The sequence below is a fragment of the Phyllopteryx taeniolatus genome, chromosome 12 (assembly GCF_024500385.1).
Source record: "Phyllopteryx taeniolatus isolate TA_2022b chromosome 12, UOR_Ptae_1.2, whole genome shotgun sequence".
In the NCBI taxonomy this organism is placed as follows: Eukaryota; Metazoa; Chordata; class Actinopteri; order Syngnathiformes; family Syngnathidae; genus Phyllopteryx; species Phyllopteryx taeniolatus.
The window spans coordinates 13437336-13453110 of record NC_084513.1 but is presented as its reverse complement, the minus strand read 5'-3'; the positions used below and the strand labels follow the sequence as shown (position 1 = coordinate 13453110).

Genomic DNA, 15775 nt, shown 5'->3' with positions numbered 1-15775 from the left:
GATGTCAGCTGCACGCAAGCGTGTCCTCGCTTCTGTCTCAGCAGTTTACCGAATGGCCTCAAAACTCTCAGAGGGAAAGGTGTCTGCTTGAACCTTAATTTTGCTGGAAGCAATTAAGAATGCGATGCTGACAAGTTCGAAGCAGTTCATGTATCTGTTGATATGTTTGAGTCAGGTGTACAGCACATTAGTGTTCCAGACAATTAAATAAGGGGTTATGTTTATGTTGCACAATCTTCTTTTTTTATGTAGAGGCTGGAGGAAGGGAAGGACATCAAGAAGGTTGAGGTAGTTGATATTCAGGTGAATAGCAAGTCAACAGTGGAAATGTGGTTTAAAATGAAGATGATAAGAGGAGACGTGTTTAAAATGCGTGAATAGGGTTATGCCCTAGTACAAATAAGGAAATGACACATGAAAAGAAAACAAAAGAACATTTTGCACAAAGATTTAATCAGCAGCGCACTTGGATACAGACACAGCTTATCAGCAAAACTGCCTCTAATGGGGCACAATTATTTTAACATCATCCATAACTAGCTTTTTAACGAGGTGTCAGACCCATCGGCTCTCAGGACTCCCAGCATCATGCAAAACCCATTTGCCCAAATTCTCTCAACTCAGAATCCGAATTTATGTGCAGTTTTAGTCTCTGTGGTGTGATGCAGTTTTGCATTAAAGTAGAAGCTCGTAAAGGTTATTATGTCATTTGGTGAAAAATGCTCTTTCCCTCTGTAAGTAACCAAACAGGAGTAGGTTTAAAACACTTGGCTGACATCAACATTGCTGTCTTCTCCATCAGTTCCCTTTATTGTTGGAAACCTTTTTGGAGGTGTTTACTAGGGCATGGACCTATTAATTGGATAACTCGATCACAAAAAATGTTAAAGCAAAATATCCGACTTGAAGCTTTGCAGTGATCATTTGTCCACACGAAAATCTTTTACTACAGACTCACGGACCACTCCGTGTAGAAATAAAGTGGCACAATGGCGGTGAGCCAGGAAGAAAGAGTGCGGTAAAGGACAGAGAATGTCCAAAGTTTGGAATCATTTCACTCTTAAAGAAGATAAATTGTCTACTGAAAAGCAGAACTAACTATCATTACATACCACAACAGCACGTCTACGATTACCAACACAAGGTGTCGATGTTAGCTAATTTCAGCGGTGGGTAGAGTAGCCAAATACTGTACTCAAGTAAGAGTACAGTTACTTCAAAATAATATGACTCAAGTAAAAAGTAGTAATCCAAATATTTACTTAAGAAGTAAGTACTTGATGACAAAAACTACTCAAGAGTAATTTGTGAGTACCTTGTTTTTTTTGTTTTTTTTTGTTTGTTTTTTTAAATCAGAGCATGAACATCAAATTAAAAAAAATAATATATGGGAGTCCACACACAGCTTCCACCATTTCAATCTTTAAGTGCCCAGAAACCAACAACACATGCATTGGGTCCTCCAGAAACATTATTTGCTTTATTCGCTTAAATGACTTCATGATTGTGTGTGTGTGTGTGTGTGTGTGTGTTTGGTAATTTTGCCACATCCACTGCCAAAACAACAGCAAAAACATCTGCAACTTTTGCTCAAGTTAGAAGTGGGCTGAAATATCCAAGTTTGGGCAGTCACAATTTAAGAGCTGCATGACAAAGCTGTTGTTTTTTGTTCTGTAAACACACTCGCACGGCTGTTTTTTTTCTCAAAATGAGTGATTTTTATTGGCTCGCGACGGCCACGTGTGCGGTCATGTGACTGCCTTGTGTCGTCTGATTGGTGAATTGGCATCAAACTATATTAATGACATAACTGTTCACGTTTGAATGGCGCAACGGGCGCCCTATGCGGAAGTCGAAGATAGAGTCTAAAAATAGACGCGCACACGCATGAATGGATAAATAAAAGTAGCATGTCGATCATTGTAACGGAGTAAAAGTATTGCTCCTTCTTCAGATACTGTAGTTTCTCGTGTATAATGCGCATTTTTTTCCCCAAAAAATTGTCAAAAGTCAATTGTGCGCATTATACATAGGTATAGGGGCAAATGTGTGCCGCCATCTCGTGGTTATGAAAAAGCTGTACACTATCATTCCAAAAGGCCACCGCCACCTAGTGGTTATGAGAAAGGTGTACACTTTCATTCTAATATGCCACCGCCACGTAGTGGTTATAAAAAAGGTGTAGCCTACACTTTCATTCCAATATGAGAGGGGTACGTATGACTGCAACTAGGTACAGTTGTGCTCATAAGTTCACATACATGCAGAATTTGTAAAATCCATCCATCCATCCATTTTCTGAGCCACTTCTCCTCACTAGGGTCGCCGGCGTGCTGGAGCCTATCCCAGCTGTCATCGGGCAGGAGGCGGGGTACACCCTGAACTGGTTGCCAGCCAATCGCAGGGCACATAGAAACAAACAACCATTCGCACTCACAGTCATGCCTCCGGGCAATTTAGAGTCTCCAATTAATGCATGTTTTTGGGATGTGGGAGGAAACTGGAGTGCCCGGAGAAAACCCACACAGGCACGGGGAGAACATGCAAACTCCACACAGGCGGGGCCAGGGATTGAACCCGGGTCCTCACAACTGTGAGGCTGACGCTCTAACCAGTCGGTTATGAGAAAGTTTTTTTTTTTTTTAAATATGACTGAACAACATTAATTTCTTTATGGTTATGTTTTGTTTAATGATAATTCTTTTCTGAAATGCTTGACCGTATAATTTGAATCCCATTAAAATAAAATGTGTTTCACCTGGTCCTTCATGTTTTCTTAAATCTAATTAACCCATCTTACAAATTCTGCCTGGGTAATCACATATATGAGCATAACTGTGTTTTCTAATTTACTAAATAAAAGTAGGGCTGTGAATTTCAAAATAAGAGCAAGTAAATTAAAAAAAGTATTACGTGTTCAAATAAAGTGGTAAACTTCAGAATAATTATTTGAAAAAACACTAACAAAATACAGATAATACTTAATGTTTCGATCATATGGGTAGAAGCAAAATCATGCATTGTAAAAATGCATTATACATAGAAGGGTTTTCCAGAATTTTGAGGTCAACTTTGGGGGTGCGTATTATACATTGGTGCGCATTATACACGAGACATTAAGGTAAATACTCAAAAGTAAAAAGTACAGTGCATTTAAAGTACCCTGACAAGTACAGTTTATTGAAAATGTTACGTGAGTAAATGTAACGGAGTAAATGTAGCGCGTTACTACCCACACTCTGGCTAATTTGAGTGAGTGTATACTATTAATCAGGCTAGCGAAGCGGTGAAAATGCAATATATGTGGTCCCTCCAGCTGTGTTTAAATCTGTCTTACAATACATTGATCCTGCCAACCCCAGCTCAGCTAAACCGATGGAATCAAATATATTGGTTCCTTTTACACTAATAGATTGAGCCACTTTCCGCCTCTTAAAGGCGAAAAGAAGGAGCTTAAATCTGCCACCGGTTGTTCCACGTGCCCCGGTCGCTCTAAATCCAGTTAAAGTCACCTTCAGCCTAATGTGGTTCTTTTTTTTTTTTTTTTTTATATATATATAAACAACATGCAGATAACCTTGGCTGAACCTCCGCTGGGAACTCTAACGACGGACGGATGTAAATCTCGGTAGCATCTACGAAGTTGTGATGACAGTCACACAGCTCACCTTTTAGTGCACACGCAGGGTTCTACTGCACTTGTGGAAATGTGTGTTGGACCTAGAAATTGCAGACTTGGATTATTGAATTATTAGCTTGTTGTACACTTAATGATTAAAGACAACAACAGCTAACATAATAAACTAACAATAATGGAATTGCAGCGGTACCTCATGAATTTAATTCATTTGTGAGTATGCTCATAACTCAAATGACTCTTATCTCAAATCAGCTTTCCCCATTGAAGTTAATGGAAATGCCATTGATCCCTTCCAGCCACTCCTAAAGCACCAACAAAAGTATCACTCTGTAGTATTCTTTGTTAAAAATAAAATAATAAATAAATACAGTAATAACATAATTAAATAGAATGTAAAGACAGTTTTGCTGTAATGCAATGGACATTGTGCTGCTCCTTCGGGTGTGTGTGCCTTGGCCACTAGGGGGAGTATTACACGTCCTAACATATATGGAATGTAAACGTTTTTAAAAAATGCAATGGATTTGCTGTAATTCAAGTGTGGCAAGACAACAGGATAGGATGGTGGTGTGTAAGATGACTCTGGTGGTGGGAGGAAGATTAGGTAGACAAAGGCAGAGCAGAGAACCATGTGGTGGAAGCTGAGACAGGACGAGTGTTGTGCAGCTTTTTTCGGGAAGAGGTGAGACAGGCTCTCGGTGGACAGGAGGAGCTTCCACAAGACTTGGACCACTGCAGCCAAGGTGATCAGAGAGGCAGGCAGGAGAGTACTTTGTGTATCTTCTGGCAGGAAAGGAGAGGAGGAGACTTGGTGGTGGAACCTCACAGTACAGGAAATCATACAAGGAAAAAGGTTAGCTAAGAAGAAGTGGGACACTGAGAGGACCGAGGAGAGGCGAAAGGAATACATTGAGATCAGAATCAGAATCAGAATCATCTTTATTTTCCAAGTATGTCCAAAACACGCAAGGAATTTGTCTCCGGTAGTTGGAGCCGCTCTAGTACAACAGACAGTCAATTTACAGAACACTTTGGAGACAGAGACATTGACAAAAAACAATTGTGCAAAAAGATGCAGAGTCCTCTAGCACTTAGAGCAGTTCGAATAACTAATATTGCAATAGACCGGTGCAATGACCATTGTGCAAGGGGCGCTGAGACTTCAAGGAGTGTATGCGGTTTAAAGTGACGAGTAGTGCGATAATCTGGGACAATGTTGGTTGTGCAAATGTTACAGATACTCCTCAATCAGTGTGCAAATGGAGCAGATGCTACTCTGGCATGAGTGGCCAGTATATGCAAATAGTGCAGCATGGCGAGACAACGACAGTGAGTGCACGAGTAGTACATAATTGGCCCCACAGAAATGTGACAACGAACTCAAGTCTAAAAAAAATTGCCAGCTTGTTGTAATGGAATTATAGGTTAGTTGTTTAAGAAGTTGATCGCAAGAGGGAAGAAGCTGTTGGAATGTCTACTTGTTCTAGTTTGCATTGATCGCTAGCGCCTACCTGAGGGAAGGAGCTGGAAGAGCTGGTGACCGGGGTGCGGAGGGTCCGAGAGGATTTTGCACGCCCTTGTCTTAGTTCTGGCAGCGTGCAAGTCCTCAATGGTGGGTAGGGGGGTACCGACAATCCTTTCAGCAGTTTTGATTGTCCGTTGCAGTCGGAGTTTGTCCTTTTTTGTAGCAGCACCAAACCAGACTGTGATGGAAGAACACAGGACTGATTCGACTACCGCTGTGTAGAACTGTCTCAGCAGCTCAGGTGGCAGGCCGTGCTTTCTCAGAAGCCGCAGGAAGTACATCCTCTGCTGGGCCTTTTTGAGGACGGAGTTGATGTTAGTCGCCCACTTCAGGTCCTGAGAGATTGTAATTCCCAGGAACTTGAAGGTCTCGACGGTTGACACAAGGCGGCTGGATAACGTGAGGGGCAGCTGTGGCGAAGGATGCCTCCTGAAGTCCACGATCATCTCTACAGTCTTGAGCGTGTTCAGCTCCAGGTTGTGTCGGCCGCACCACAGCTCCAGCCGCTCCACTTCCTGTCAATATGCAGACTCGTCACCGTCCTTGATGAGGCCGATGACATTGGTGTCATCTGCAAACTTCAGGAGTTTGACAGTCGGGTTCGCTGAGGTGCAGTCGTTCGTGTAGAGAGAGAAGAGCAGCGGAGAGCGGACACAACCTTGGGGCGCCCCGGTGCTGATGCTGCGTGTGGATGAGGTGGCCTCCCCCAGCCTGACCTGCTGTGTCCTGCCCGTCAGAAAGCTGTAAATCCACTGGCAGATGGCAGGTGAGACGCTGAGCTGGAGAAGCTTGGATGAAAGGAGTTCAGGGATGATGGTGTTGAACGCTGAGCTGAAGTCCACGAACAGGATCCTCGCGTAGGTCCCTGCACTGTCGAGGTGTTCTAGGATGAAGTGCAGTCCCATGTTGACTGCATCATCCGCAGACCTGTTTGCTTGGTAGGCAAACTGCAGGGGGTCCAGCAGGGGACCTGTGACACTCTTGAGGTGGTCCAGCACGAGACGTTCAAAGGACTTCATGACCACAGATGTCAAAGCGACAGGCCTGTAGTCATTCAGACCCGAGATTGCAGGTTTCTTGGGGACTGGAATGATGGTGGAGCGTTTGAAACAGGATGGAACTTCGCACAGTTCCAGAGAGCTATTGAAGATCTGAGTGAAGATTGGCGCGAGCTGGTCCGCGCAGACTTTGAGGCAGGATGGGGACACATGGTCCGGGCCTGCCGCTTTGTTAATCTTTTGTTGTTTGAAGATGCGTCTCACATCCTGTTCATGGATGGTTAACGCAGAAGTCAGAGGTGTGATTGTGGTCGCGGGTGCGGCCGGGTGGGTGTGTGGTGTGAAAGTGTCCTTTTCAAATCTGCAGTAGAAGGTATTCAAGTCGTTGGCTAGTGTGCTATTGTTCTCAGCTTGGGGGGATCGTCGCTTGTAATTAGTCAGCGATTGGAATGCATGCCAGACTGATTTAGAGTCGTTTGCGCTAAACTGTTTTTCCAACTTTGCTGCATAGTTTCTTTTTGCAATGTTAATTTCTTTAGTCAGCTGGTTTCTAGCTCGATTATACAGGGCCCCTGTCCCCGCTCTGATATGCGTTGTCCTTAGCTTGCCAAAGCTGCTTAGGGCATAGGGCAAAGGTAGAGGTGGCGACATAGGGCAAAGGTAGAGGTGGCAAAGGCCAAACAAGAGGCATATGATGACATGTATGCCAGGTTGGACACTAAAGAAGGAGAAAAGGATCTATACGGGTTGGCCAGACAACGGGATAGAGATGGGAAGTATGTGCAGCAGGTTAGGGTGATTAAGGATAGAGATGGAAATATGTTGACTGGTGCCAGTAGTGTGCTAGATAGATGGAAAGAATACTTCAAGGAGTTGATGAATGAAGAAAATTAGAGTAGAAGAGGCAAGTGTGGTGGACCAGGAAGTGGCAATGATTAGTAAGGGGGAAGTTAGAAAGGCATCAAAGAGGATGAAAAATGGAAAGGCAGTTGGTCCTGATGACATTCCCGTGGAGGTATGGAAGCATCTAGGAGAGGTGGCTGTGGAGTTTTTGAGCAGCTTGTTCAATAGAATTTTAGTGCGTGAGAAGATTATGCCAGAGGAAAAGTGTGCTGGTGCCCATTTTTAAGAACAAGGGTGATGTGCAGAGCTGTGGGAACTATAGATGAATAAAGTTGATGAGCCACACAATGAAGTTATGGGAAAGAGTAGTGGAGGCTAGACTCAGGACAGAAGTGAGTATTCGCGAGCAACAGTATGGTTTCATGCCTAGAAAGAGTACCACAGATGCATTATTTGCCCTGTGAGGAACTGTGGTACTGCATGCAGAAGTCTGGAGTGGCAGAGAAGTATGTTAGAATAATACAGGACATGTACGGGTGCGCGGCACGGTGGCCAACTGGTTAGAGCGTCAGCCTCACAGTTCTGAGGACCCGGGTTCAATCCCCGGCCCCGCCTGTGTGGAGTTTGCATGTTCTCCCCGTGGGTTTTCTCCGGGCACTCCGGTTTCCTCCCACATCCCAAAAACATGTATTAATTGGAGACTCTAAATTGCCCGTAGGCATGACTGTGAGTGCGGATGGTTGTTTGTTTCGATGTGCCCTGCGAATGGCTGGCAACCAGTTCAGGATGCACCCCGCCTCCTGCCCGATGACAGCTAGGATAGGCTCCAGCACGCCCGCGACCCTCGTGAGGAGAAGCGGCTCAGAAAATGGATGGATGGATGTACGGGTGCAGCAGAACAGTGGTGAGGTGTGCTGTAGGTGTGACAGATGAATTTAAGGTGAGACTGCATCAGGGATCAGCCCTGAGCCCCTTCCTGTTTGCAGTGGTGATGGATAGGCTGACAGATGAGGTTAGACTGGAATCCCCGTGGACCATGATGTTTGCGGATGACATTGTGATCTGGAGTGAAAGCAGGGAGCAGGTGGAGGAACAGTTAGAAAGATGGAGGCATGCACTGGAAAGCAGAGGAATGAAGATTGGCCGAAGTAAGACAGAATATATGTGCATGAACGAGAAGAGTGAGGCTACAGGGAGGAGATATCAAGGGCGGAGGACTTTAAATACTTGGGGTCAACAGTCCAGAGCAATGGTGAGTGTGGTCAGGAAGAGAAGAAACGGGTCCAAGCAGCATGGAACGGGTGGAGGAAGGTGTCAGGTGTGTTATGTGACAGAAGAGTCTCTGCTCGGATGAAGGGCAAAGTTTATAAAACAGTGGTGAGGCCAGCCATGATGTACGGATTAGAGACAGTGGCACTGAAGAGACAACAGGAAGCAGAGCTGGAGGTGGCGGAAATGAAGATGTTGAGGTTCGCTCTCGGAGTGACCAGGTTGGATAAAATTAGAAATGAGCTCATGAGAGGGACAGCCAAGGTTAGATTTTTTTTTTGGAGACAAAGTTAGAGAGAGCAGACTTCGATGGTTTGGACACGTCCAGAGGAGAAATAGTGAGTATATTGGTAGAAGGATGATGAGGATGGAGCTGCCAGGCAAGAGAGCTAGAGGAAGACCAAAGAGAAGGTTGATGGATGTCGTGAGGGAAGACATGAGGGCAGTTACATGGAAAAGGGCAGCTTACATGGAAAAGGATGACTCGCTGTGGCGAGCCCTAAAGGGACAAGCCGAAAGGAAAAGAAGAAGAAGCAGCCGCTAGCCGACTTACATAAGACAAAGTTTGTGGTTTGGTTAACGACACAACGTATGATTCTGTTTTATATATTTTTGACTGTAAACTTCAACTGGTAGTCCCAATAAGGAGCTTGAAGCAAGCACAAGCTTTTTTGAAGAACTGATCGCTGTCTGCCAAACTGCACAGGGCACGTTCATGGAGGGCAGAGTAGACATCATGGTTAGGAAAAAAGCTCACTTGAGTAAAATTTCTGCTCTCAACAAAAAGAAATAAAACCAACCAAGCAGCAGCTCATAACTTGAGTAACTCGTAAGTCAGGGCACATGTAAGTCAAGGCACCACTGTACTGTTTTTTTCCCCATCTTGACATGAGGATATTGTGTCAGTGTCCAAACACTGGTGCCATTTAAAAGTTTCACCGTGTTTCTCCTGTCTCCTGAATAAGAGTGAAGTCACCCTGCTGAGAAGTGAAGTGGCTCAGCTGAAGCAGCTCCTCCTGGCTCATAAAGATTGTCCTGTAACCGCCATGCAGAAGAAGTCTGGCTATCACCGTGAGTAATGCACTATTATTCTCCGTTCCAGGCCCCTCGCCACCAACTCTTCGAAAATGAGCACCATCTAACCAAAACCATCAACAGTAAGAGCCATTGATACATGAGGACACCCCCCTATTTTCTCTAAACTTTGCAAAAGTTGCCGCACTAATAGACAGCTGTACTTTAAGACAAATCCTTGCTACAATAGCTGAATCCATCTCAGGGAACAAGAAGAAGAATAGTTTTCTATTTTTGAACACAAGTTCTTAGGTCTGGATGAACCAGTGATTGTAGACACTAGTAAATATTGTGTAAAATTGCATAAATATGCTTTTTAATATCTCAGATTTCTTCATAGCTATGACCAAATCTAACCTGTATCATTCCAAACTTCCTATACTTTTAGACATTTATTGCTATGAATGAAAATTGGTGCCTCATATACTAAAATTATATTAATATAAAAGTTGAAATATTAAGTTATTAAAATAGCTGTAATCTGAGAGAAAAATGTTTTAAGAACTTAAAGATTTAACTTCATGAGAATGTTTTCATTGTCTTCTTTCTATTTAAGAGAATAAGTTGTAATATGGGGGGGTTGAATTTTACAAGTTTTAATTTCTGAGGGTGGAAAAAAAGAATAAAAAAAAGGGTGGAAAAAAAGAATTTCACAAGAATAAAAAGAAAAAAGAATTTCACAAGAATAAAGTTGTAATATTAAGAGTACAAAGGAGGATTGATTAAGTTAGACTAGTATAAGTTTCACAAACAAATGTTGACAGGACTTACTACTTCTTCATGACATTGAGTTTTTCATTCTTTTAACTTTATTCTTGTAATATGTTTTTATTCTTGAAACATGACTTTCTCATATAACTTTTCCATATTTTACTTTTTTCTTCCTCCTCCTCCTTTGTGTATGTGTTAATATGAATAGATATGATTTATTTAGCCTTGTTACCCTTATATTTAATTATCAAAATTAATCATAAATATGATATATAATTTCATTATAACATTAGGTCCAGCACCTACTTAAATTCCAAATATCCAATAAATGTTTCAAAAGAGTTTGAGATTTGATGGCTTTGTTAATAAGAACTGTTATTAGATGAGGAGCAATCACTTTTTATTATACAGCTTAGTGAAGCTAACTGGGCTTGCTCTCCAGGGTTGAAATCTCAGTTGGAGTCCAGTCAAACCCTGACAAGACTGATTCAGTAAAGTGCATCATTTCATTCTGCCTGATCCGTGGCTGTTTTAGTCTGACCCACAAGCCTCATCTGCTCTCCCGACCCGAACAAGCCTCCTCCTTCACAGTGCTGCCTGGGCATAGCTGTGGCAAATTGGGGCAAATTACTCAAAACTATCCCTCCAAGTTAGCTGACTTGAGTTTGGCACATTGAGCCGGCCATCTGCTTGCTGCAAAGTTGCCCTTTCAAAGTATAGAGAAAGCAGAGAGAAGCTTATTTGAGTGACATCACAAGTCTTTTTGAGAAGATTATGGTCACATATTGAGAGGCTGACGCTCTATATGGTGAAACAACTGAATGAATGGGTTAAAGTCAGAACATATTTGCACCTTGATTTCCCATTTGCATGCGCTCAAGCTTGGTGCAAAAACAGGCTGCTACATTTCATGAGCAACATTAGCTTCCATTGTGCTCCATTAAGTCGGGTACACACATACTGTCCTGGCAATCGGGCTAAATTCATTAATTTGCCTCCCTTGTGATCCAAGTCAGCAAAAACCTGATTCTGGGATGTTGATAAAAGATTATCATGAGCGATTATCCTTTGGTGTGAGGTTTGTTGAGTAAATTTTGCAGCCCAATCTGCTTGGAAAGGTTTGGGACGACAATATTTAACGGCCCTGACCCGTTTCGGATCCTACAATTGGGACAAAGCCACTCTTAACAGACCTCAGACCTTAGGATAATCTTATAGGATAATCTTATAAGACATAAGATTGTCTGACATTTGACGTCCTTGGTCGGGAAGGGGCCACATTTGGACAACAGCTCGATTGTCTTTATCTGTGTACCGGGCCTAAGATGTCAGCCTAGCTTCTTGTACTTCTACTACGACATTATTCTTCTTTGTATTTTCCCGCAGCCTGGCTGCCCAGTGGCACTCTCACAGGTCAGTTTTGGTATTATGACAAGATATGGTTATGTGCAGTGTGCTGTGTTAATCCTCTTGAGTACATCACACAGTAAAAGCGCTGTTAGCAGACAAATGCCCCCCCCCCCCCCCCCCCCCCCCCCCCCCCCCAACACACACGCACACAATCTATGGCGTCTCTCTTTAAAAATTGGTTAAGATGTTAAAAATAGTTCTGTGTGTAGCCCGCGTTATTCCGGCACAAAATGGAGAGCAGAGGCTTCTTTCTCCCCCCTTCCCATCAGGATCCAATTAATTCAAGGCAAGTGCCTAACAGCTGGTGGCATTTTGACTCCAAGTCTTGCATACGCTCTAGTGTGAGCATCATTAAAATCAGGTGCTGTAATCATCTGTCGCTGCAGTCGTTGGCAAGGTAACCAAAAACAAATGGGATGGAGGTCCGGGGCTGGGGCTCATGATGTACATTAAATTGAAATTGGAAGCTTTAATTAAAGGAACGGGTGTGGAGACGCATCATAACAGGGATTAACGAAAAGACTTGAACACTCGGCGCCTTCAACTAGCACTTTTAACGTCCTGGTCCGCGCTTTTTGAAGCTCCTCCAAGACACTTCTCCCCCCTCACTGCAGTCACCGACAAAGACGAGAGCTCCGAGGAGATGTCGGTCCCCAGCAGCCCCCAGAGCGAGGCCATCCAGCACAGCTCCATCAGCACCTCCAATGGGGTCTGCTCATCCTCAGCGCCCGCCACATCCAACCAGAGCACAGATGAGAGCCAGCCACTGAGCGGCGCCACCCAGTCTCTGCCTTCAGGGAGCTGATCATCCCGTCCTGAGCTGGATTTGGTCACGGGAGCACTGTTCAATGCCTCAGTGTCTCTCTCTCTCTCTCTCTCTCTCTCTCTCTCTCTCTCTTGCACTCTCTCTCTCTCTCGCTCACTCACACACACACACACACAAACACGCAAAACCACACAGTAAAGGGATTGTCCTCCTGCCTCATTTTGGAACATACTCCTATTATTTATTATTCTCTCTTTATGTTGGGTCCATTTTATCTTCTTTAGGCAATAGTGATGTTATGAGACTCAAGGAGAAGGCACTTTAGGTGTAACGTAATGCTGTTATAACGTATTTATTCATCTTAATGAGTTTTTTTTTCATTTAACAGTTAATTCAGAAGTAGGGATGGGCGTACTCCAATAATTTATTAGGAATTGTGTCAATTGTGTGCAACTGATCATTGATTAATCGTGTTAACTCAGGTAAGTTGAAGTACCCTTCCAGCAGAGGCACGGGTGATTGTTGGTGCACTAAAGAAATACAGTATGGTGAACTGCCATAATTTGAGGGGGATACGACCAAACTCTGCCGTGAATGGCGAAAATCTGCGAGCAATTGACAAACCCTGAAAAATGTTTATAACTGCCTGTAGATGCCACAAAATGCCAGCAAAGCACTACTTTTGTCGGAATGAAGCTCCTCAACTCACTCAAATGTTCCTTGGCAGCAAGATGTCATAAGAACAGCAAATAAATGATTTTTGTAAGTAAATAATGGTTTAAAAAAAGAGCAAATGCCGTAGCGCGAATATGCTGGGGTTCGCTGTACGTGACTGCAGCTATGAGACAAAATTTTGTCGGGCCAGACCATTTGTAGATGGGGCAAAAGAATTTTTTTTTTATTAAATACTAATACTGTTTGCAATTAATTTTATGAATACATAATAAAGAGAGCAATGCATTTGATGAACCAATTTTTGTGCAAAAAAAAAAAAAAAAACGGGAAAATGAATGAAACAAGTATTACAGGATTCTTAAATGCTCAGCGGGCCGCACATTGCCTACCTGAGCTACCCCAATTGCAATGGCACAACTCCGCCATTTTGTTCACTCTGACACTGGCATGGAAAAGGGAGTTCAGAACATTCAGAGTAATGTCATTTGGTTAATTTCCTACATTGTAGAAAATGGAGTCCAATGCCCATCCCTTCTCAGTAGGTTGGAATACCAAAGTGTGTTGGCACATTAATTTATTGTATTTGTTTTATTGACATAAAGCAGCACTATTTAAGTAGTCACCCATATTTTTATTATTTACATGATTTGCTTCCTGTATTTTGCACATTTAGAGAAACTACGGGTTTAGCTTCTTTTTTTTTTTTTCAAGCAGTGGCAGCTTTTGTCACATGACACAATTAATTGTCAGTGGCTGAATCCGATGTTCCCATTGGACTCCTTTTTATTCTTTTGTTTGTGGTGGTGGGATCCGCTGTAGTCGCATCGTGCAGTTTGACTGTTCACACGTAGCCTCTGCCTGCTCAAATGGAAAAGAAAAAAAAAAGTGTAAGAAGGTGTCCCGGTTAAAAGCGTGCGTTGTTTTTACAACATTCCGCCCGTAGTTGATTGTTACTGAATCGGTGATTGTAGGCCTGCAGGACATTGCGTTGTCATGGTGGCGGCCTTTTCGTTCAATAGCATTCATGTTTTTGTATCAATGTTTAGCTGGCACTGTGGCTTGCTTTTGCTCTTTAAATATGTGTAAATAGCTTCATGCGGCAAACTTGATGCTTTTCAGGTTGCTCATTTTTAACAAAATCACGTGAGCAACATCACTGATACATTTGTATGTTATAGGTATTGAACGTCTTAATAGGAGTTCTTGCTGAGCTGTTTTGAACGTCGTTAAAATTGCTTTTAGGGATTTTCATTCAGATAAGCAGAAATAAAGTAAGTCCCACCGTGATGTTAATATTTATACTCTACTGGCTTACTACTGTGTAGTCATCCGAGATGATTATTTGGTTATTATGAATGTATTTATTTTTTACATTTTGTGCTCTGCATGACATAATGATTCTCTGCGAGAATTCACCAATGTTTCAGTCGGATAAATATCAGTCAACAAGGAGCTTTGTTTAGTTGATCCGCTAAACCAGGGTGTGATATTGTGTTCCATGTGTACTCGTGACTTGTGAACGTTCTCAATGAAATTCCAATTGATAACTCATTGTAATAAACCTTTTAATATTTAGCTTTCAAATCTGCTTCTTTTAATTGTTCAGAAGTAGTATTGTCACAGCCGTTTTTTTTTTCATTAATTATTTTGATCATAACTAGATATGAGCATAACAGAAAATGGATGGATGGCGGTTTGTTTTTACACTTTCAAGTCATGAATTATTTTCTTGTGGTGTGTACTGCCACCTAGTGGTACCATAAAGTCGATCATTAGACCAAAACTTGTCGATGATGATTAAGACTAAAAAAATGAAACGTATATTGGAATGAGAGCCTCTTAAGTTAAAAAAATATGTACCATTTAGTGGAGTTTGTTAACTGCTAATAATTTTTTCCTGATTTGTGGCTCCATAGATTGGAGTCCACATTATCCGGATCCAATTATCCCTAATAATTTTTTTTTCTTTTCAATAGAAGAGAAGTCAGAAGAAAAAAAAATGCAGGGTAGCACGGTTAGTGGTCTAGTGGTTAGTCTGTCTGCCTCACATTTGAGAGGTTATTTGTTTGAATCTCAACTTCAGCCTTTACGTGTGTTTGCAGTTTTTTTTTTTTTTTTAGGTACTCTGGCTTCTGCCTACATTCCAGTAAACATGCATGCCAGGTTCATTGAAGACTAAATTGTCTACATATTTGCGAATGCTTGTTTGTCTGTACAGCATGTGTGATTGACAGTGTTTTGCGGGGTGTATGTATCAAGCACTATAGAAAATAGATGGATAGGCGCGGGGGGGGGGGGGGGACTGCTGTTTTAACAGGTGTTCACCTTCTAGATCCACTATACAGCATTTTACCTGCCAATCATCATCACAATGACCTTTGGAACATTATATCAGAGTGAACACTGATTTGCATACTAAGAAAGCACTATACTGTAGGTTCACCTTGTTAGTGCCATACTCCCTGACGGACGACCATTTGCCCTCAAAAGTGACGTCATTTTTTGTAGCAAATATTTCACAAGATATCGGAAGCAGAACATTCGTGCAAGTTTTTGCTCCATGTTGACATCGAGGTGCATCTTGATAATAAAATGTCAGTACTGTAGTTCATTTCAAAAAGTGAAATGTATCCATGTGTATGCCTTTTTATATAGTGTATGTAAATATATGATTTCAACTGTAGGAAACTACCTTTCAGAAGGCCAGTTCCTAAATTTAAAATTACAAATAACTGATTGTTTCATATGTAATGTTCTAATTTCTTGCAATGATGAATTATAGGTTATTGTCAACTGTAAGCAATAATATATATATATTTTTTTCCCAGAATCATGAAATATTTCACTGTGTTTTGTGAGTCGAG

General features: G+C 42.3%; 1 protein-coding gene across 4 annotated transcripts in view; it reads left to right on the top strand.

The window, feature by feature from the left end:
• atf2 (activating transcription factor 2) overlaps nucleotides 1-14486 on the top strand; it is a 30507-nt gene extending 16021 nt beyond the window's left edge. For 2 of the 4 annotated variants that reach the window (XM_061791999.1, XM_061791997.1), the window contains 3 exons: nucleotides 9241-9346; nucleotides 11447-11473; nucleotides 12085-14486. In XM_061791999.1, coding sequence (XP_061647983.1) covers nucleotides 9241-9346; nucleotides 11447-11473; nucleotides 12085-12275 — 324 coding nt within the window. In that variant the 3' untranslated portion in view covers nucleotides 12276-14486. Of the gene's footprint in view, nucleotides 1-9240; nucleotides 9347-9377; nucleotides 10403-11446; nucleotides 11474-12084 lie in introns of those variants that run through there. The other 2 variants (XM_061791998.1, XM_061792000.1) reach the window with 2 other exon arrangements.
• Nucleotides 14487-15775: the final 1289 nt, after the last annotated feature.